Source organism: Rhinolophus sinicus, linkage group LG09 (genome assembly GCF_036562045.2).
Source record: "Rhinolophus sinicus isolate RSC01 linkage group LG09, ASM3656204v1, whole genome shotgun sequence".
NCBI classification, from domain to species: Eukaryota; Metazoa; Chordata; class Mammalia; order Chiroptera; family Rhinolophidae; genus Rhinolophus; species Rhinolophus sinicus.
The window spans coordinates 5,720,681-5,743,896 of record NC_133758.1 but is presented as its reverse complement, the minus strand read 5'-3'; the positions used below and the strand labels follow the sequence as shown (position 1 = coordinate 5,743,896).

The 23,216-nt window shown below is 37.1% G+C and overlaps 1 protein-coding gene across 8 annotated transcripts in view; it reads right to left on the bottom strand.

Annotated features, from left to right (window-relative positions):
• RTTN (rotatin) overlaps positions 1-23,216 on the bottom strand; it is a 126,413-nt gene that overhangs the window by 82,495 nt on the left and 20,702 nt on the right. For all 8 annotated transcript variants that reach the window (XR_012498708.1, XR_012498703.1, XR_012498702.1 and 5 more), the window contains exons 11-23: positions 22,277-22,447; positions 18,527-18,739; positions 17,233-17,345; positions 15,991-16,117; positions 13,438-13,563; positions 12,789-12,905; positions 11,962-12,101; positions 9,040-9,211; positions 7,568-7,667; positions 5,407-5,495; positions 4,898-5,015; positions 1,862-1,958; positions 1,234-1,302 (exon numbers count right to left, since the gene is read on the bottom strand). Coding sequence is in view for 1 of the 8 variants with exons in the window: in XM_074339859.1 (XP_074195960.1) it covers positions 1,234-1,302; positions 1,862-1,958; positions 4,898-5,015; positions 5,407-5,495; positions 7,568-7,667; positions 9,040-9,211; positions 11,962-12,101; positions 12,789-12,905; positions 13,438-13,563; positions 15,991-16,117; positions 17,233-17,345; positions 18,527-18,739; positions 22,277-22,447 (1,652 nt within the window). In the remaining 7 variants the exon portion in view is untranslated. The remainder of the gene's footprint in view (positions 1-1,233; positions 1,303-1,861; positions 1,959-4,897; positions 5,016-5,406; positions 5,496-7,567; positions 7,668-9,039; positions 9,212-11,961; positions 12,102-12,788; positions 12,906-13,437; positions 13,564-15,990; positions 16,118-17,232; positions 17,346-18,526; positions 18,740-22,276; positions 22,448-23,216) is intronic.

Genomic DNA, 23,216 nt, shown 5'->3' with positions numbered 1-23,216 from the left:
GACGTTCTTACACAAAGAAAAACAGAGTGGGTGATGCAAACACCAGGGCTGGTGAGGGTAGAGCAGCTGGTACTGGTGCTGTCACACAGCTGCTGTGATTCAAAGCAGCACAGCCACTTGGAAGACTGTGGAAGCATCTACTACACAGAGAAATACTCTCTGACCCTGTGTGTCGAGGATGCTCTTAGTCATTTGTTTGCTTTAGCTCCAAACCGGAAACAAAGCACAGGTTCATCCGTGACAGGACGAACGGTAAAGCAGGGCTGTCCATTCCTACACTGGACACTACGCAGCCATGACAATGAACCGACTACTGCTTCATGAGATGACACAAAATCTCTCCAAGTGAGCAGAAGAAACCAAATACAAAAGTATAATCCATTTATAAAGCCCAAAAGCCGGCAAAAATAATGTACAGTAACAAAAATTAAAATAGAATTACCTCTGGCAATGGTAGAAAGTAATAAAGAAGTATGAAAGGGTTCCTGGAATGCTAGTAAGAGTCTGTATCTTAATCTGTATAGTAGCTACATGCGTGGATTTCTTTGGAAAAATTTATCAACAATACTCTTACGATTTTTATACTTTGTGTGTGTTATACTTCACTAAAAACAATTCACTTTTTCAAAAGTCTAAAAAGAGATGGAAACCAAATGCAATTCAGGACCTTGACTGGATCCTGAATTTTTTTAAAAAATCTATACAGAATAGTTGGGGTAGAACAGGTGAAACTGAATCATGTTACAGAATTATTTTTAATCTTCTTACATGAAATCCTGCATAGTATAGTGGTTATGTGGGAAAAATGTACCTTAATTTAAGATTTAAGCAGGTACATGCTAGAATAATGAGGAAGACAGTAAAATTATGTCTGTAACTTATTTTCCAATGAGTCAGGAGAAAAAAATATATATAAATAAATAGGTATATTGAGAGAGAGACAGAAAAAAGGCCCATGAGTTAACAACTGCTGATTCTGGGATGAGGATATATGCCGGTGCTCATGTGTAGTTCTTCCAACTTTTCTGTAGACGCAAACAATACCAAAATAAACACTTGGTGGTGGAGACATACACCCACTGAAATCTGCAAAACACCACTAGGAGGAGGCATTAAAACACTACAAGTCATGTGGTTTAAATGCTACACAAAAACTGTCACAAATTATAGATTCTGACATCCATTTCCATAACAATAGTTTACTTTCAAGAAAATCAAAGAAATAAATGTTACCTTCTAAAAACTGAAACAGGCAAACTGAAGACTGATGGTGAAGAAGGTTTACTGGGAGGATTAACAGACCTGTTTCATGAAAGAAAGAAAAAAAAACACACATACACACACAAAAGGAAAGAAACAACTTAGTGGACCAGAGCTTTGTCCAACAAATACAACTTGCTTCACTCCCCTGACTGAAACTCAAATCACGAGTTGCAACTGGCGGTACCATTTACTACAGTCATAACGTGTAACGTGTTTGCTGCCCTCACTGACCCTGCTCATGGTCACTGTAAATCAGGCATTGTTATCCTAACCATCTTCCTAAAGGTTTTTTTAAATAAGATATTAAAGAAAAATGCATGCAAACTTGAGAGTATGGATGAAAAATGTATTACTGACAAAAATTACTGCAATGTTTAAATTTGTACTTAGTAATGTTCAAAAATACAAGTTCAGGATGACTTTTTCAGCCAATGGGCTTTTCAATGCTACGTACTCAACCAAAAATCATATCGTGGTGTATCTACCTTAGAAAGCATAAGCTGCATAAGTCAGAGATTTCCATGCGTCATGTAAGATTGTATCAGAAACCTCAGCTAAATAATTGAGAGTAAAAAATGTTTTAAGTTTTAGAGCTCACCACATATCCATTCTTGATACTTCATCAAATAAAAGTAGGCAAAATAATGCTCCGACCTCAGTCACGACGGTACAATCCTCGTGAAATATCAAAGAAACTGGGAAATAAAAAGAAGCATAACTTTATGGAATATTTTTACCTCCAGAAAGAATGAACTTCCAATTTCAAATATCTTAACTCGAAGGGAAGGGACGCCATGCTCATTAACCCAGGTAAACTGACATCACTAAAACAGTGGCTCTCAAATTTCCAAATGCATGTGAATCATTGGACGGGCTTGTGACACACAGAGCTGCTGACCCGTGGGTGTGGGTGAGGCTGTGAGGCCCAGAGGACACAGACCCACTCACCAGATACCGCCTGGTTTCAGTTCACCAGAGACGCACACTCACCCAGCATCTAGGAAGGATTTGCCAAGTCATCTAACTAGCTAAAGTTCGCTCACTAAAAGCTCTCCTTATTTCATAATATCTGCCCTTTCCTATACATATAATCCTAGAACTTGGGACTGACTTTAAAACGAGTTTGTACTGGTGATGCCGTTTCGGTTTGTATGTCCTGTTTATTACAACGAGCTGATGGGAAAGGAAAGTTGTCTAAACTAATACACACAGTGTGGGTACCAACCACTTCCCATTCAGCTAAGCGGCCTGGTCAAATCCTTGACATTAATAAGCCTCAGTTTTCACCTCTGTCTGTAACATTCCCAGTGCCAGTTTCTCAGTGCTTGAAACTTAAGAAATTCTAACCAAACACGTATGGTGATTACACCAATCATGCAGGAATGACAACATAACACAGTTAGCAAATACGGGGAAGCCACAAAAAAATTAGTTTTGAAAGAAGGTATTTTTCCTAACTGCAAGGAAAGGAACACATCATTATGTCATTGGCATAATTAAAAATAGCAATGAAATCAAAAATAAAGAAACAGATACATGTACGAAATTGTAATAATGTACATACACATTTCATATCAGTGGAAACAGAATGAGCCGTATGTCCAAATACATATGAAATTATTGCAATACAATTGCCTACAATATGGAAAAAATAGATTCAGATCCCTGCCTTACACTATATACCAAAATCAATTTGAAGGAGATTAAAGATGCTTTTTAAACAACACTACAAACATAGTAGGACAAAGTACAGAAGCATATTTGGAATTTGGAACTTGGAATCGGAGTAGGCCCTCCTTTCAGAGCCTCATGAAAACCCCAGCTGCTGTAACAGAAAAGCTTTATATATTTCCATAAAATATTTAAAGATATAATAAATACATTTTAAAAGATAGAAAAGTTGGAAGAAAATATTCACATAAAATCAGGCATAGGGTTTATATTTATGTTACAAAAGAAATCCTGTAAGTCACTAAAAGCAAATTAAATTTCTTACTTTTCTCTTGTATTTCATTTCTGAAATTCCAGCTTAGATGTCACATTTCCCGGAAGCATTCTCTGATGTTTCCCCACCACCCAGTCTACTCAGGAGCACTTCCACTGGGTCATGAATTCCACTATTATAGGTATTATTATTACACTGCATTACGTAGTTATTTTTCAGTCTCCACGAGGGTCACTTACCAGGCTCATCAAACTATCCCAAGGGTCTAATGTTGCCCCTAACACACGGTATGTGCCCAATAAATGTTTCCCAAGGAATGTATTTTCCTGGGTGAGCACCTGGCTGAAAGCTAATTTGGGGGAACACACTGTCTTCTGCATCCAGCCCTGCTGCTGCTGCTGGAATGGGCTTCATGCCCCAGGACACGGCCCTTTTTCTGGCAAGCACTGGGCTCATTAAACACTTCCTTTTAGGGGAAAAGAACAACAAACAAACTAACTAAATTTACCCTAAAACTAAATCCATTAATGAGAGATACTGAAACCCATTTTCAGACTCACTAATTTTTGCAAACATCAAGGAGATAGAAAAATTGTTAAATACCCAAAGGACAAATGATGGTGCCTCAGGAAGGAAGCTCTGACTCTAGCAGGTGCTCCTAAGAAGCAATTATTCACAGGATTAAAGAAAACCAGATACTGAAAGCTGCTACTCTTCCAGATCGACCTATAAAATAATTACAAAATTTTACACTCTATTCAAAATGTTACGAGCCGGAACGCACTAAGTCTGTAGAACTTTACCTGGTTTGGAGCTTTACCAATGCTCTTAAATAAACTGTGTCCTGTTCACTTGGCAAGCAGAAACCATTAGAAGAAGATGCTTAAATAAAATCACTATGTTCTAATCCATATTCTGAAAATATTCCGGACCATGCGAGTATATCATTTAGCTCTCACATATCTGACAATTGATAAGGTTAAGCCTATTGAGACCCTTGTCCCTTACAGAATAAGAGGTCCCTTACAGAATATTTAAAAGCAGTGGCCTAAACTTCTAGGAAAGACAATAGCAAAAAATGTTACCAAGCTTTCTATTGAGAATAGTCAAAAGAAAAGAATAACAAAATTGCACGGAATTTTTCCATCTTAACAAATTATTAAATTATAGCCAAACCACAATAGGTTTAAAAAAAAAAAAAAAATCACACTTCACAAAATGTAGTAAATAAATGAATGCTCAGAGTCATTCACTTTGGTCCAGTCCCCACTCCTCACAGATTGGGTCTACTCTGGGCCAGTTTAACAACAGAATCAGGTATCATACCAAAGGGTCAGGACATAGAGGCACAAACAAAACAAGAATGAGGAAATATGCTAGAGAGAAGGCAGTAATGACGGCAGCTGCAGCTTTCCTCTTTACAGATAACAGTTAACTGAGCACCAAACTAGTTCCACTGAGGCACAAAGAACAATGGGGCTTCAGCCTTTCTCAGCTCAAAGGTCTACTCAGTAAGAGGACTGGCAGGAAACTGCCACAAAAGTGGGAAACATTTTCTATTGCAATGGCTTTTTAGTGACTAAAATCTTTGCTATTCTGTTAGGAAAATGGAAATAAATATTAGCTACAGGTAAAGAAGAACACTTAAAGCTCAAGACTGACTGCATTAGAAGAATGTGTTTTGTTCACCTCTGAATAACAGGCTCAGGAGAGAAGACTGTTGTGAGAGGGAAACACGCAGGCTGGGGTCACCACAAAGAACTTTCCTCAGGAGCGTGAGGCTCGGCTGTACTAAACATTCCACGACCTGGCCAGGAGGGGAAAACACCATTATTTGATTGTCATCCGTTCTAAGGCGAGATAAAATATGCTATAATGTCTGTACATTACATTCGTATTATACTTTTATCCTAAATTTTATGCTTTTTATCAAAACTATGTGAAACAAAAATGCAAATAAATGTTAAGAATTTTTCACTGAAAATAAGCTTTGTATATACTTCTGCTACATATTTTATAGAAACGTTAAGATTAGTTTTGCTTTACAGAGACCCTACTCTTAGAAATAAAAAAATGAACAAGGCACTGGGTGTCATTCAGGATTTAAACTGCCAAGTACTTACCCAAATTCAGCTGAATTCACTTTCAGATCTGATTTAAAAAAAATACCAATCTGTAAAAATACACATTAGTCTTACCTCACCATCCTGACCCACACATTCATTTAAATACTCAATTATCTTGTCAATTAAGCGTAACTTTTTCACCACAGCATGCATTTTAATATCTGTAGACAAAAAAAGTTACTAAAGGTTAAAGAACATTTTCTGTTGTTTTAAGAATACAGAACAGATATCCACATGATTTTCAAACTATTAAAAATAGTTATACCTGATGCTGAAATTAGAAGATGAAACTTTAAACTTTTTACCTAATATACATCTAAACAACTTGAAAACTTTTAAGTAACAAGCACATCATACTCTTATAATGTAAAAAATAAAACTGTTAAAAAAGAAAAATGAACTAGTTCAGACTCTGAAAAGTACTAGAATTTTATGTATACAGATGAATCCTTTTGTTTGTATATGACAAATTACTTTCTTTACATTGTTTCATTAACAATTCTCTTCTCTAAATCCATCACCTCAAAATGTTTAGAATTCTTCAGTTAATGTGTAAATACACATATGACTTGCAACATGATCATTTTTCTATTACTAAAAGATCGCTAACCTCAAACTGTCAGTAGCAAAAAAAAGGGCGGGGATTATAACATACTCTATATACTTCTGAAGAATTGAATTCTTTTTATAAGCACATACGTGTATTTGCACATTGCTATGGACTGAATGTTTATGTCTCCCCAAAATTCACATGTAGAAACCTAATTTCCACTGTGGTAGTACAGGAGGCGGGGCCTTTGGGAGGTGATTGGGTCATAAGAGTGGAGTCCTTGTGAATGAGATTAGTGCCCTTAGAAAAGAGACCCTGAAGAGCTTTCCTGCCCCTTCTCCATCTTTTCCAGGGAGAAGTAGGCCCTCAGCAGACACCAAAACTACTGGCACCTTGATCTTGGCCTTCAGGCTCCAGAACTAGGAGAAATAAATTTCTGTTGTTTATAAACCACCCCGTCTATGGTATTCCAGTATAGAAGCCCGAACAGACTAAGACATAAACTAACTCTCTCTCTCTCCCGCTCTCTCACTCTCACTCTCTCTCGATATTACTGGCTCCAAATACTCTAGTTGCTTATGGATTAGTTACAAGTATTTAAAAACTTGCAGACAAATTTTCTTAATTTGTTCTCCTATATTCCCAGTGAATACATAAGTTAAGAAAAACATATGCAAATGTACATACTCATATTGAATTAGAAACTATCACTGTAACTACCTTTAGCTGCCACTTTTAACAAAAGAAGTTTCCCCTGCCCCCCCAGTGTAGTACATACCGAAGGTATACATTGCACTTTTGAAATGTTAACAACACTGAAAGAATATTTCCTAAAACAATTCTTTTATTTTTTGAGCCAAGGCTCTCCACATTTTCTAGAGCCTTACTGTCTGTAGTCTGTATTATTGTTACCAAAGCCAAAAACATATTGCATATACTTTTTCAAATTATTCTCTCATTCCAGTTTCCACTAATTCTAGGATAGAAAAGTTAACCATGCCCCATCTTCCAAGTTAGAAAAAAATCTTTTTATGTAAGTACAAAGCTATCATTTCTCTCAAATAGTAAAGATAAATTACATATATCACATATAGGGAAAAATAAAAAACTAACCCAAAGAATGGCAGCCTAGGGAGTAACAACACTACAAAGTTAACAGTATGTTTTACAAGGTGTTTTTAAAAATAAGCCTTTAAAGGAAATACATAGTTATAGTACATTCTTTTTATTCTACCCACCCACAAAGTATTGTTTGATTGATTTCTCTAAGCAAGAAGGAACAAACTGAAAACATGTACTAGGTAAACTGAGAAAGGAATATGCAATTTCCTGTTAGAATTGTATCAATATTTTAGAAGGAAGATAATTCTATCAAATGGCATTCTACAGCTCAAATAATGATAATGTAGACCAGGAGTCCACACATTTTTTCTGTAAAGATCTAGATAATAAACGGGTTAAGCTCTCCTGGCCATAGATGGTCTTTGTAGTATATTCTTTGTTTTTGTTTTTTTAACAAATCTCTTTAAAAATGTAAAAACCATTCTTAACTCAAGAGCTATAAGAAAGACTGGCCACAGGCCAGCTCTGGCCCACAAAACCTGGCTCGCCCACCTGATACTACTACACAGCAATCTAAAATCCCATTATCAACAAGGCAGCCATTGTTTTAGAAGACATTACCTTGCATAATCACAGCTAACTGTTCTGCAGCCGATTTTCTCAAAACAAGGTCAACGTCATCTGAGATAAAGATTTCATACACCTTTTCAACAGTCTCCAACTGGAAATCAAAAACAAAATAAATTTTTTTCATCTACTTCCAATTTCCCAATAAAATTTTACAGTTCATACCCTAAGAAGAAAAGTTCAAAAAGTTAACTTATTTAAGTAACTGATATATTTACATATAAACTTGCAACAATGATGTGCTAGGTCAGGGAGGAAGTTAGGACCTAAAACAAAGAGCCATCCTGTCAAATGAGCCTCTGCTGATGTATATTTTTACTAGGAGGTCATTCCTAAGCCATTAGCCACCTACACACAGTTTCATGGGAAACATCCGCAGGTAATAAGTACCATGCAACCCTGAGACCAGCAACCAGACATGTGACTCGGGACTTTCTGCGGCTCCCAGAAGCTGCCAGCTGGAACAGCCTTGGCGCTCTCGCTTTCCTCCCTCTTACAGACCTCGCAGCAGGCAGATCTCTGGGACATGATGCCAGCAGGGCCACCTAGCCACCCCCAGTACCAGTCCCTGACTGTCAGTTCATGCCAGGACAGAGGCTGAGGTGGCAAAACTCGGGGGCCAAGTGGAGAAGAGAACAAAGACCACACTGCTCCTTTCTGGGCCCCACTGCTATCTGCTGGCCCTCACATGGACTCACAAGGCAGTTCTAGAACAGCCCCTCCCCGCCTTCCTCTCTACCACACACAGAGCACAGAAGTGACGACCAGTGCATAGCGCTCAGGGAGTCCCCAACAGGACCTGGTATGTGGCCGGGGGAAGGTTCTGCAGGCTTCCTGCCAAGGCTGTCACATGGCCCCAAACATCGAGGTAGAAGCGCACTGAATGTGTTTCCCATTCTTAAAAATCCACTGTGTCCCATGAGGCTCCACAGTACTGCCACAGGCTGGGGGGCTGGTCTGCACCTAAAAGAGAACCTGCCTTTGCCAGCGTAGTCTTGTTTTCCACTCATAATGAAGAGGCTGAAAATTTTTATCATAGGAAACCTTTCCTTTTTTGCTGTTATAGGCAATTTCCAACATAAGAACAAGAAGAATCCCCAATAGTTTTATGTGAGGGATAGGTATTTTTAAGAGTCATCACAGAATTTCTTCCCACTAGGTTAGCTTTATGTTGAACCTCAGATACTGTTCAAATTAATTGCATGTCCAACATATATACTAAGTGAAAAGGGACATCCTGCCTGTTACAGAGCAGGCACTCAAGTAATAGCTGTTCCACACATAAGTGTACCCAGAAGCCAAACAGGGTCAGAGCACAATTTCCAACTAGTCATGAATAACCACACTTGAAGCGACCACTGCTCTCCCTCCCTGGTGCATACACCCACTGAAGGAGGAAACGTAAGGTACGCGATGTACAAATGTATCAAACAACCACACAGTACAAACTCAAAAGTCACAGTCACCTTAATGATCAGTTCTCTTCTGTCATCCAATTTGAGTTCAATAGGTTTTTTCACAATAAATAAATTAGTAACTCGGGAGAGAATTCGGGCATCGATTGAAGGGCGCTTTCTATCAGCCCCTTCTTCCCCTGTGAGATGACATGCTAGAAGCTTTAATGCCAGCGAACGGACCCTGAAGAAACAAAGATGTAAGTCACCATTCTATAACATACAAATGTCTATAAATTAGAAAGCCCTATAATCACAACAAACTATTATATAGCAACACAATAATTAGCCATGCTTATACTGACATTACTGGTAAGATTTCACTTTTCTATGAAAACATTTAGTGTATAACTATAATGATTCATTCAGTTTATGTTTACAAATAAGCATCAGGAATAAAGATTACTCAATAATTACAAGTAAAGAGAGTGAAATTCAGGAAGCCAACCTGCAAACCAAAGTATAACTCCTCACTCAGTCTAATGCTCTGTATCAGTCATGAGAATTACCACCGGCCCATGAACAGAGTCTAAACATGAGGCCAAACCTCCAGGCCAGTAATCACACTGATAACTAAAGTGTGATATCACAACAATGTATTAAAATGTTACACTGGAGATCAAGTAGATTCCCTCAAATAGGAAAATGGAAATACTTTTGATTCCCATCGAAATTCTATTTTATCTGGAATGGATCAGGACTAAGGTCAGTTGAGTGAAAGGTGGGAGATTTCAAAAAAAAATTAAATACTGCATGACATCAGACAATGAGAGAAAAACGAAAAACCCATCAAGTGGACAAAGGGCACTGTGCTGGAAGCTACTGAGAGAACCAGTCACCTATCACTCCTCTGACAGGTTCTCGAACTACATGGAAACTGAGCAAATTTTAAGAGATAATCCAAGTTCTGGTTTTTAACTGCCACTTATAAGACAACAATTAAAAGCTGGATGCCCAGGGAGGGCCCCCCCACACACAGCCACGGCTGGGTCACCTTGCAGTGTCCTGTCAGCCTATCATAACACTGTTGTGAAGTCGCCCTATGACAACACTGATCTCGCTTTACTGCAATGACTTATCAGTATAACTGATAAGCTTTCTCTTCTGAATTACACGCCCAGTTCAGGAAGGGCAGTGCCTCCGCTCTGTTCCCACAGCCAACCACGGCTCCTAGGTACACAGTAGATACTTGATAAGTGTGGCCGAAATCTAAGCAGTAATTTACTATAATATTGTTAATATCAACTTCAGAGGACTAACATTTACTCCAAGATGGTGTGGGAAGTCAGGCAAACTCCCTCCCCCATTTGCTGTTACCTCCTGCAAGCTGAGAACAGCTAATACCTACATAATGCTCTTCCGTTGTGCCTTTCCTTATAAGCCAAAGCTATCAGTACTAAAATCTGAGGTTGTCAGTTTAGGGACAGCCACCACCCCAGTAAGACAGGTAGAGTGGGATATGGAAAGTATGTATTTATGCATCTCCTCCACTGAATGCAAATTTAGTCTTTTTAGGTTTAGCCTAAGGCACCAGAGGCCGGTTACTCCTTTAAACTTACTTCTTTCCACGACTATGTTTTGAGCATATTTATGTCCCAGGTAGTCTCTGCAGTACTGAGGATGTAAAGATTAGCCAATGGACAGGGTTCCTGTGTAATGGAGTTTATGGTCGGGTGGGATGGGGAAGAATTAATCAAATAATGAAAACAAAGACGGAATTCATGTTGTCCTAGTTCTGTGTAACAGAGCCGTGCCAAAGAGAGGTCTGGCCTCGCCCTCAGCTCCTGGGAGGGGATCTCCAAGTCCCTGGAACGTCCTGCCTGATAACCACGTCTGTATTTACCTGGAGACCTTGGGCCCCCAAAGGTGAACAGGAAATTAACTTCTACTGTACTCAATCACCAAATTTCAGGTAGGACGCACTGCAGAGGCACCTCGCTGAGGATGCCACCCAGGCCTCCGGGAGCTGTGTGGGCCAGGCCCCGAGGCGCACTCTCTCCACCTGGCCTGCTGCTTCCTGCGGCCCCATAACTGAACTCTACGCGACAGAGGCTTGTACACTCTCTCCTTTCAGCTTTCCTCCTCCCATTCTCTTAAGATTTTATTTTCTTTCCTCCTACTTCTTTTTTTCAGTCTGATCATCTACTTATAAATAAGCTACTGTGCTACCCTGATGTGAGGACTGGGAGAACAAAATTGCCCCCTGTCACAGGAACAGCTGCGTGCTCCTCTAGCCTTTGCAACTGACTCTTCCTCTTCGTCACTGCTTCTCCGTCTTGACTCTCAGCTTTTTTGCTCTTCTCAGTGAGGGAAAACCTAACCACTGTTAACCTAAAGAGAGTAACACAGAACATTCATGCTGCACTGACAGAGAGAGAGGAAGACAACATGCTTCTCCTTTTCTTTTAGTTAAAACGATGCTTACATTACGCTAATGGTGGCGGAAAGGACACTTTTGCAGTGTCCTCAAATAAGAGGACAAGCCAAACGAGATTAAACTACCTGCGTCCTCTGGGGCAGGAGGCAACTGGTCCACTACGCTTTTAGGAAAAACTTAATTTTCAGAACAAACATTTAGAAAAGGATCCCTCAGGAGGCTAACAATTTCTAGAGAAGAGCGAGACGAACGCTCTAATACAATTCCGCAATCTGTTTGCCTCCTGGCTCTCCGCCTGCCCACAACACTCCTGAACTGCACTGAGCCCTGCTGGAACTCACTCTGATCTGACAACTGGGCTGGAAGACGCAGCCACGTGGCAGGAAACGTTCGAAGCCCCTGGATCTGTTTACAACCTCACACACTGGTGTCCTCTGGTCTCACAGTGGAGACTCACGTTCCTTTACCGCCTGCAGCCCCGCTGGCGCAGGTTGACACAACGGCCATGCTGCACCTTCTTAGACTCTCTCACACTCAGAAGACGCTGCTGTACTTACGATGGCTTCTTCACTAGCAGGAGTCGCAGCAGGGACTTGAAGTGGGCGGTACAGGGGAGAAGCCCCTCGCCTCCCTCCGAACTCGCTTTGCTTAGAAGCAGAATGCAGTTACCCAAAGGGTCTTCTGTGTCAGCGTAGCCCTAACAGTTCACACAAACACAAAACACCGTTTGATCTGATACATTATTTCTTAACTTCTTAACTTGAAAATAAGACTTTCATTCAATTGTCACGTAACTCATAAATTTCTCTCAATTTAGTTGAAAAGTCACTTTTCAAAATAACCTACACGAAGCCTACCTACAATTGTATTTAGAAAATAATAATGAAGCACTTCAGGAAAACATGCCAACTCTCTTGACACTTGCCAATTTTTCTATTTTCCAAGATTCTAGAGGTGGCACCTTCCCGAGCTGAGGTACTTCCCACATGTGCAGACCTGTGTCCACAGCGTTGCCCGAAAGCCTTCATACAAGGTTGAGTTCTACTTCTCCCAGTCACTGCGAAATGCCTGCGCACACTCCTTAACCGCACGCCCAGATGACTGGGTGTGACTTAGCAGCGACTGGGGAAAGCAGAACTCAGCCTTGTATGAAGGCTTTCGGGCAAAGCTAACGGTGCACGTAGCTGATATACAGGTGCACACAAATGAGCTTTCCCGGTCTAACCTCCTGCCAGAAACATGACAGCCATCCACTTCCTGTGCACTTTCCCAGGGTGCCTTCACAGCTTCTCCCCCAACAGGACAGCTCCGCTGTTTGCTGCACTTACACCCATCACACTCACCAAGAATAAATGGCGTTATAGCCAAGGAACGGCAGAAGTACCTGCAGCACAGGAACGACGGGACAGAGAGCCTCAATGAACTTGTTCCAGGTCGGAGCCGTCATCACCAACCGTCCCTGCAGCAGGTACAGCAGGATGGCCTTGGCGGCAGCATTCACCTGTGGAACGACACAGAATAACCAACAGAACAAGGGGTCCCACCAAGTCACCTTCCGTACCTGGAACACCATACAAAATCCGGAAAGCTGCCATAATTAACATCTGTTCTTTCAAATGTTCATATTGCCGTAGCACCAGCTTACATCCTGCTCTCAACCAGTCTCTCCCCACTTCATGGTTTCCTTTTTTTACCTTTAAGGTATATTCTTTACTGAATAAAAATGTTACTCAATGACATAAACTGATTATTATAATTACCGTATAGTTTTCTACATCTTAGGTGAAAAACATAAGTAAACAGTTTTATCTGAATTCTTTGAGAACAATATGCCCTGTATTTTGAGTCTCACATTTTCTTTAACATTTATTTTCCTTAAATAAAAAAAACACCTCAACTAAACCCATGCATCAAAGACAGGTTTCTTTTCCATTTCTCATCATATTATCTAATTATATTAGGATATTACCTTGATTTAGCTGAGTATCTAAAGAATTATGCACTTTTTGGCACTTACTTTAAACAAGCCATACCTCATTTCTGGGCTCTTGAATGCCGAATGCAGAGATTTCATACAGAACTTTTGGGTGGAGTAGAAAATGAATTCCATTACAAAGTGAAGACACAGGTTTAGCGACAGTATGGACACCTAAACATTCCTATAAAACAAAACAAAAAGTTTTTAAAAATCAGTGTCACTGATTTTTTTGAAAGAATTCCTATCTTCTGTTTATAATTCAATTCCAATTTTACTTCTGACTTCACTGAAACTTTTCTTTTACCTCAAGAGGAAGAAAAGATTCTCCTACCTAACCATTTTTGAGTCTATATGAGATATGCATTATGTTACTTTCTGCCAACAAGCAGAGTTTTGATAAGTTAAATAACCAAACTGCTGAGACAATCAACTATCTTAAAGTTGTTCATAATGACATAAAAGAAATAAATAACATAAACTATATACTCAAAAGAATTAGAGCAGGAACTCAAACAGATATTTGTGCACCCATGTTCACAGAAGCATTGTTCACAATACCCAAAAGATGGAAATAACCCATGTCCACCAACAGATGAATGGATAAACAAAATGCGGTATATACATATTAGGGTGGTGCAAAAGTAATTGCGTTTTTTGCAATTATTTTTAACCTTCTGAACCACAATTACTTTTGCACCAACCTAATACAACAGAATATTATTCAGCCTTAAAATGAAATGCAATTCTAATCTATGCTATAACATGGATGAACCTTGAAGATATTATGTTAAGTGAAATAAACCAGACACAAAAAGGCAGAATTATATGATTCTACTTAGATGAGATACCTATAATAGTCAAATTCAGATAAAAAGGAGAATGGTGGTTGTCAGTACCTGGGGAAAGGGGGAATGAGGAGCTATTGTTTAATGGGTACAGTTTCAATTTCGGAAAATTGAAAAGTTCTGGAGATGAATAATGTTGATGGTTGCACAACAGTGTGAATGTACTTAATGCCGCTTAACTCTACACTTAAAAAGGGTTAAAATGGTAAATTGTATGTTATGTATATTTTACCACAATTTTTAAAAAGCATTAAACATAGCTGAGGAAATAAATTGTGTACTGAATGACAGCACTGAGGAATCCCATCCAAACAAAACAAAAAAAGATCTGGAAAATATAAAAGAGGGATTAAAAGATACAAAGGGTAAAATAAAAAGGTCTTCTGACAGATCAAACGAGAGTTCCACTGGGAGAAAATAGCAAGGTTAAGAGAAATAATCATGACTGAGAATTATCCAAAAATGAAGGCAGACGTGAGTCTTCAGATTAAAGAGTACTAAACAAGGTAAATTAAAAATAAAAATTTATACAAAGAAACATCTCAATAAAACTGCAGAAGACCAGAGACAAGTAAAAGATCTTAAAAGCAAATAGGAAAAAATATATAAGAAATCATAATTTAACTGATAGCAGACTTCTCAACAATGATAGAAGCTGAACAAGGACAAAGCAGTATCAACAAAGTGCTAAGGGAAAATAGCAGCCAATCTATAATTCTATAACCAGCTATACTATCATTCAAGAGTAACGGAAAATCAAAACATTTTCAAACACATATACCATTACTCACAGACTGTCATTGAAAATATTGAAAAATTTATTTCAGTAAAAAGTAGATTGAACCTAAATATTTATCAATAAAGGAAGTATATTCAAACTAAAGAGTAGTTAAGGTAAATGACCTAGGTAAATATCAAATCCTATTAAATGAAAGGAATAGGCAGCAAAAACGTATGCACAGTGTGAAAAAAATCCCTTTTTTTAAAAGACAAAACAATAATATATATTACATATAAAGACATGCATATATAGTAAAAAATCTATAAAACAATGGATGGAAAGGGTAAACACCAACTTTATAAGGGCGGTTATCTTGGTAGAAGAAGGAAGAAGGAAGAGAAAGAAGATTCAGTTATAACTGCAATATTTTTTATTTCTCTGAACAAAAAAGGATCAGAAGTAAAAATGGCAAAATGTAAACATTTGTTGTATATAGCTAGTACTTACAAGAGTATTAAATACAAGACAATTTCAAGAGTACATAGGAACATATATAATTTTCAATATTGTCCCATGTACAATGTTCTTTTCAATATTGAAACAGTTAATATTCAATGTACTATTCTACAATGAAATATTTTATAATTTAAAAACACAGAAAATATGTTTCAAAAGAAAAAGAAAAACATTACTAAGAAAACAGACCTGAAACTATAAAATTTAATACATAATAATCTAAAACTTTTCCTGAGCATAGAGATCACTTTTGAATACCTGGTAGAAGTCAACTTTTACTTACAATTTTTCCATCATTAAATAACACAACATAAATGTAATTCTTAATAAAACTTCTAATAAAGCAACTCAATTGCTAGACTTACTAAGGGAATTTAATAGAAGTTTCTCAGAGTTGACTAATAATTACCACCTGTTTTTATGGTAACAGTTCTTATATCTCATCCAAAAGGTCAAGTAATTTAATTTTGGAGTTATAAGAAGAGAATTCAGTTAGTTTAAAAAAAAAACAAAAAAAAGAACTCACCTTAATAATTTCCAAACAGCAGTTGTAAGTTTCAACTTTCACTTGTAGCAATGGGTGAGACAACATACGTAGAAACACCTTCTGACTTTCTCCTTGTAGTAATGGACTAGCCTGTGCAGATTTTGAGCTGGTGAAAAGAAAAAATATCCAATACCTCTAAGGCAAGGAAGTTACTACACAAAAGACGTTGAAAAGCATACTAGAAGGGATTTCTTCCTATTCCAGTTTCTCCGACTGTGATATTATGTAACTCACCCAATATTACTATTTACCCAAGCACACACTTGTTTCAAGGCTGAGACTATTCTCTCAAAGGGTACAAAAAAAAAAATTTTTTTAAATCAATGTCTAGTATGTAAACTGGTATAGTCATTATGGAAAACATATGAAGGTTCCTCAAAAAATTAAAAATAGAATGATGTGATCTAGCAATCCTACTTCTGGGTACATATCCAAAGGAAATGAAATCAGGATATTGAAGGGATACTTGCACCCCCATGTTCACTGCAGCACTATTCACAATAGCCAAGATATGGAAACAACCCATGTGTCCATCCATGGGTGATTAAGAAAATATGTGTGTACACACAATGGAATATTATTCAGCCTTAAAAAATAAAAAAATAAAGGAAATCCTTTTATTTGTAACATGAATGAAACCAGAGGACAGGGTGCCAAGTAAAATAGGCCAGACACAGAAAAATAAACAATGCATGATCTCACTTATATGTGGATCTAAAACAGTCAAATCCATAGAAGCAGAGAGTAGAATGTAATTGCCAGGAGCAGGGGGTTTATCAATTAAAAGATAAGTAAATAATCAAATGTTCTTGAATACTTGGCTTGAATGCATACCAAAACAAAAGTATAAAAATCCAAGGATAATTCATTTTGATTAGAGGCATGACATTTTTAAAGTTTACTCTTGAATAAAACAGTTAACTGTTCTAGTGCATGTGTACATGTACAGTTGGAAGGTCAGACACATACAAATTTAAATTAAAATATAATCATAATAAAATTTAAGACCAATTTGAATTTCACTGCTCCTAAATTCACACACACACACACACACAGACACATGCTATAATAACACTGCTGACCCTTGAACAATTCAGGGGTTAGAGTCACCCACAACCCACTCAGTCGAAAATCTGCCTGTAACTTAAGTTGGCCCTTCACATATGCAATTCCCAACTGTGGATTGAAAGCACATAATCATATTAAGAAAAAAAATATTACATCTTTGAACAAATGCAGATGATTTCCTTTATTAGGGGGAAATGCTGATGATAAGAAAAGCTACGCAAGGCTTGGTCGGCCAGCTCCACTAATTCTAAGAGATTCTTCTCTCCCTAAAAAAGAATAAAACGGTAAATGTCAAGTTCATGTACAACAAAATTCTCTACAGCTAACTAAGCAGCTTCAAGAAATTAGATCATTCAGAGATCCTGAGATTGTTCACATTTGCTTAAATCCACTTTTTCAACAAGCAAACTAAAGATGTCAGCTCAGGAAGGAAAATGTGCTATTATTTACCTCTAAGAAGCTTCAGTTACTACCAAGTGGCCTGATCCTTTGACTACGTATGTGTAGCCCTACCTCCCCATTAACTATAGCTCAAGACAGGGCTCAGGTTTGTATGATCCATTTCCCCTTTCTAACATCCTGACATTTTCTAAGGACAATCATATATGTAATTGACAATGCAGAATGACACAGGAAGAATTCAACTTAAAGACAATTCAAAATTCTATCATGAAAGAAACAAGAAATCAGTGGCATCAAGATGTGGCAAAAAGAAAAAGTGAGTAAATAAAGGCAAATTAGAAATATGAGGTTCAGATAGACTCCATGTAGAGGACAAGAGGAGTAATCATTTTGTCCCCAATTTTTCAAGATTTTCAGGGCCCATTTTGGTATTTTCAGACAGTAAACAACTATTGTAGTCAATGTTTAGGACTCATTAAGCCTTTCATTGATAACATACTAAATAATATCCTAACAGTAGCTCTAAAAGGAATAAAGAATTATGCATAATTATTGCTACAATATTGCACCTAAAGTCACCCTACTATCCTACAATCTCTAATTTTAATTTTAAAAATCATAACTTTAATTTTAAAAATCAGGCTTTGTGTGTGAGTAAATAAGGGCCTATAAAATGATAAAAGAAAGATGTGTCAATAAGTAAGCAATGGCCCTTATAATTCTGTTTATATCAATTGTCACTCTATTCATACACAGTAAGCCACTTCGAAGAAGAGAACTCCCTGTAAAATATTATGACACCGATAATTACTGCTGTTTTTAATATCACTGGCCTCACAAATATATACTACTCATTAATCTGAAGTCTTCATTTTACTGTTATACAAATCCTAGTCTTTAATCTGATAATTAACCCACTCTGTAATAAGGTATCCCATCTCTAACAATTCAACAGTTGTCTGTCCATCAATTTGAAGAGTATAGGTTAAATTTTCTAAATATTTTATCAAAGGAACGTAAAAGAAACATTAACAAAACGTTTTACCTCCTTCCCAACATCAGACAGGAAGTTACAAGTACATTCAATTGAATAAACGGCCTCGGCAGTTCGTTTATAAATACTGTAGTTTTCAGAATTCAGCTGTTCCAAATAGGCCACAACAGCATCATGAATATTTGGATACTCCAAAGAAATAGGCATGTCCAAAGAAACAAGAAACAACGCTGCTGACAGAGTCTCTGGTATAAAGTGGCTTGCCTTGATAAATTTAAAAAAAAAAAAAAAATTTGTTAAATTTGTTTTAGAAAAACAGTTTTAAATAAACATGGTAGACTATAATCTTAATGTAGTTCAACTTTATTAGTAATTCTCTATCACAAAGTCTATGCTTTTCCAAAGAAAATTCTCTTCCCCAACACATCATCTATCTGCATGCTCTTGTTCACTGCGATTTTTCTCTGCCCAGAATATCTCAAATGCGAATTTCAACTCTTTCCCAAAGCCTGGGATACAGGACACTTCATTCTTCCCCACACCAACACCCAGAACTCTCTCCCCCGAGGTTGTGCATCCTGTTCATATCTCTGCTGCTGAATTTAAGTTACAGGCCTTTTTCTCCAAGTATTTGGTACATAGGCACACAAATCGCCAAAAAATGCAATAAACTCCTGAGGACAGGAACAGCTCCTCACCACAGCTGAACATGTGACCCAGGGCTTAATAACTACACATTGAATTGAATAATAATCAAGTATAACTAAAGATTGATTTGAACAGAAATTGATTTATTTGGTTTTGTTTGTATTTTAGAGGGGAAAGGGGAAATTGAACATAATGTTTAAAACAGCTCTAGAACATCAGAGAAGACTGACCCTTAATTAGTATAAAATCAACAGGCCCAAATGAAATATTGTATCTTTTATAACCTTAAATCAATTGATTTAAACTGGAAGACTGTTTGGTTTGTTTCTTTCTTTTTTTTCTTTTTTTTTAATTGGGGAAGGGGAACAGGACTTTATTGGGGAACAGTGTGTACTTCCAGGACTATTTTCCAAGTCAAGTTGTTGTCCTTTCAATCTTAGCTGTAGAGGGTGCAGCCCAGCCCCAGGTCCAGCCGCCATTGCTAATTGCAGGGGGCGCAGCCCACCATCCCTTGCGGGAGTTGAACCGGCAACCTTGTGGTTGAGAGCCCACTGGCCCATGTGGGAATCGAACCAGCAGCCTTCGGAGTTAGGAGCATGGAGCTCTAACCGCCTGAGCGACCCGGCCGGCCCATTTCTTTCTTTTTTAATAAAGGGTCACAGAGACTCCTGGATGACGCCCTGGGATCCTGCTTCCAGCACAGGACCCGTATTTTCACCCCTTAATTCCCAGATGTTTCCCCCAAATAAAGTTCCCTTCATTTGTTTTATCAATTTGGTTTATCCAACCATAACATTTATAATATTACCAATGCACTATTTTCACCTGTATATGGGTATTCTCCAAAATCATTTAAAGTCAGTAATTATCACTTTCAGAACAGGCCTTCAAAGTCACTTTCAAACTCAAGAAATCTCCACATAGATTCATATTATCATTTTCCACCATCCAAATGACATATTTGATAAGTGGCAATTCAAATATTTAAAAACCACTTTCATGGTAGAAAATTCACAGTCCAAATTCTACTTCAATTTTTGGTGGGTTAGCAACAGGCAGAGGGCAGCATAACCATGTATTTATATAAACTGAAGGAGAAATTTAACAGCAATGGAATAGCATTTTTGTTTAGATCTCATTTTAAAGTTAATCAAGTTTAGCAATCATAATCATTATAAACCAATACCTTAATTACAATCTTTTCAATGACCTTATCTATTATTCTAATGAATTTCCGAGTTATATATTTAAAAGAGCTACCAAAGATTACAGATACTGATTTGCCTTCAAAAACAAAAATAAGTAAATAAATAATAACTACCTTAAAAAAAAAAAGTATGGAGAATTGACTTTACATTGTTCTAACACTAAAGTAAGTCAAAATAAAATAAATTATTGATTTCTATATAACTGATTCCTATCCAAATAATCACATAGATGAAAAAAAATCTAAAATCAAAAAAGTAATAGGTGGAGCCTGTTAACTCAGTTGGTTAGAGCCTGGTGCTCTTATAACAAGGTTGCTAGTTCGATCCCCACATGGGCCACTGTGAGCTGCGCCTTCCACAACTAGACTGAAAACACTACTTGACTTGGTGCTGATGGGTCCTGGGAAAACACACTTAAAATAAATAAAAAGTTTTTCAAAAAAGCAATAAATAAGCTACATGATACAATAGATAAGTTTTCCATCAATACTTCAACCTATAGATAATTGGATCATTTGTAATACAAAATAACAAGTTATTGTAGCACTACTAATTAGCACGACTAATTTTTCAGTTATATATTATTATGTTTCAGTTACATATTACTATGTAAACTGAAAAACCTATATTTTAAGTGGAATTCCTGTCTTATATGACTAGAACTCTTCAATTTATAATGCTTATGCCTTGACAAATATCACTCCTTAAAATAGAAAAATTCTTCAAAAACATGAACAATGAATAAAAGTTAAAAATTTAAATTAACATAAATGTAATTTTCCCTAAAGCAAAATACTGTATTTAAAACTTAATGTTTTATCCTTGTTTTCTCAGATGACCTGATAATATTTCATATGTAACTGTTATTAAAAGGTGGAGTTTAGGGCAGCCAGGTGGCTGTTGGGTAGAGCAGGAGGTCTCAACAACAAGGTTGCCAGTTCAATGCCCTCATGGAATGGTGGGCTGCGCCCCCTGCAACTAAAGATTGAAAACGGCACCTGGACTTGGAGCTGAGCTGTGCCCTCCACAAACAGATTGAAGGACAACGACTTGGAGCTGATGGGCCCTGGAGAAACAACACACTGTTTCCCAATAAAATTTTTTTAAAAAATGGAATTTAGACTATACGCTCTGCAGAATCCTAGGAAACAAAAGGGCAAATGGCTACAACAAAGGGCAACAAAATGCACAGGAAAGAGTTCTTTAGTTGCAGTAATGTAAGCATGCCACACCTTTCTTTTTGGAATAAGTATACTACCAAACACTTGTCATTTCACATATTTTTACTACTAACATTCAAATTCAGAGACATAATCTACATTTAAAAATACAGTCAATAAGACAATTTTAAAGAATTATTTACACCTATTAAAATCACCTTTAAGATAAAGTCATCTAATGGAATAATATTTTGCAATAAAAATAAACAACTGCTACAAGCAATAAAAGTGATGAATCTCAAAAAAAAATATATGTCTTGTGTGAGTACAAACTTTATAGTTCCATTTGTATAATGTTCAAAAACAGACAAATGATCTTTGGTGACAGAAGTTAGAAAGAAAGAATTCACCCTGAGAGAGGAAGGAGAGGTAAGGTATGGGAAGGGGCATTTGAAACGCCAGTAATAGTCTATTTCACGTTCTAGGGGGTGTCACTTTTTAAACACAGATATATTCACTGAGTAAAAATACATTGAACTGCGTTTCTTTCTAAATATATGTTACATTACAATTTTTTAAAGTTCCTAAAAAAAAAAAACTAAAAAAAAAAACTTTACAGAATTGTTTCTCCCTATCAAATGATTTGTTAAAAATGTTAGTCATTTATCAACTTCCACATTTCCAATGTAATCTTTGTACACTGTGAAATGATCAGAAGGAATTTACAACAGAGCACTTACTGTAACATTCAGTAAACTACAAGTAAGTAACATCACCTGCCTTACCTTTTCCACCGGGAGAAGCGTCTGCAGCAGCCGAACAGCCAACAGAGAAATGCTGACAAAGGCCGTCCTGTGGTGAACCAGCAATGCCTCTGGGTGTTCCAAACTCACACTGCTTTTGTGGTGGCACATGGCTTCTCCAAGGGACCCCAACACCATGAGCAGTTTCTCTTTCTGCAAACATTTAAACACCAAACAGGAAAACAACCAATTTTAGGGGCCAGTAGGTAAAGGTCCTGGAGAACAAATTTTGAATATTATCATTAAATAACAAAAACAAACCAAAATACAATTTTATTCTCTCTATAAGAATAGCCAATACCTGCTACGATAATTTTAAAAGTACAAAAGAATAATAAGCATACCTAAATTTTTTTAAAAAACTAACAGTTTTTAAGTATTTAATATGACTTCTAATAATGAATAGAAATAAACAAAATACAAAAGCTTAGTGAACCATAAATTTCTCCTAGTTTCCTGTGTTGAATTGTTCCAATTTTAAACATTTACATGTAAATCTCTCAATCAAATATTTATTAAGCTTACTGTATGTTTAACACAGTGAGTGGCAGGTATAACAGGAAAAACCCATACTAATACATACAAGACATGACCCCTGCCCTCAAAATGATCCCCAAATTACTAAAGAGATGAAACAGGGAAAGTCAAATAAATAAAAAGCAATTAAATATCAAATTGTATAAGTTCTCTCTCGTCAAGTATTAAGGTTGTTTCATCATGAATTTCTAGATAACTTACTACTTAAACAGAAGTTATACTTTTAAATTGAAAGGCATAAAAAATAAAGAAAAAGCTAAAGTGTTGTAGACTAACTTGCAAGTCATAACAGTATAGACCAAAATATAGCCTAGATATGCTGACATGCTTCATAAACTAGCTGGTAAAAGGACAGCACCAGTGCGATACTAGAACAGAAAGAGCA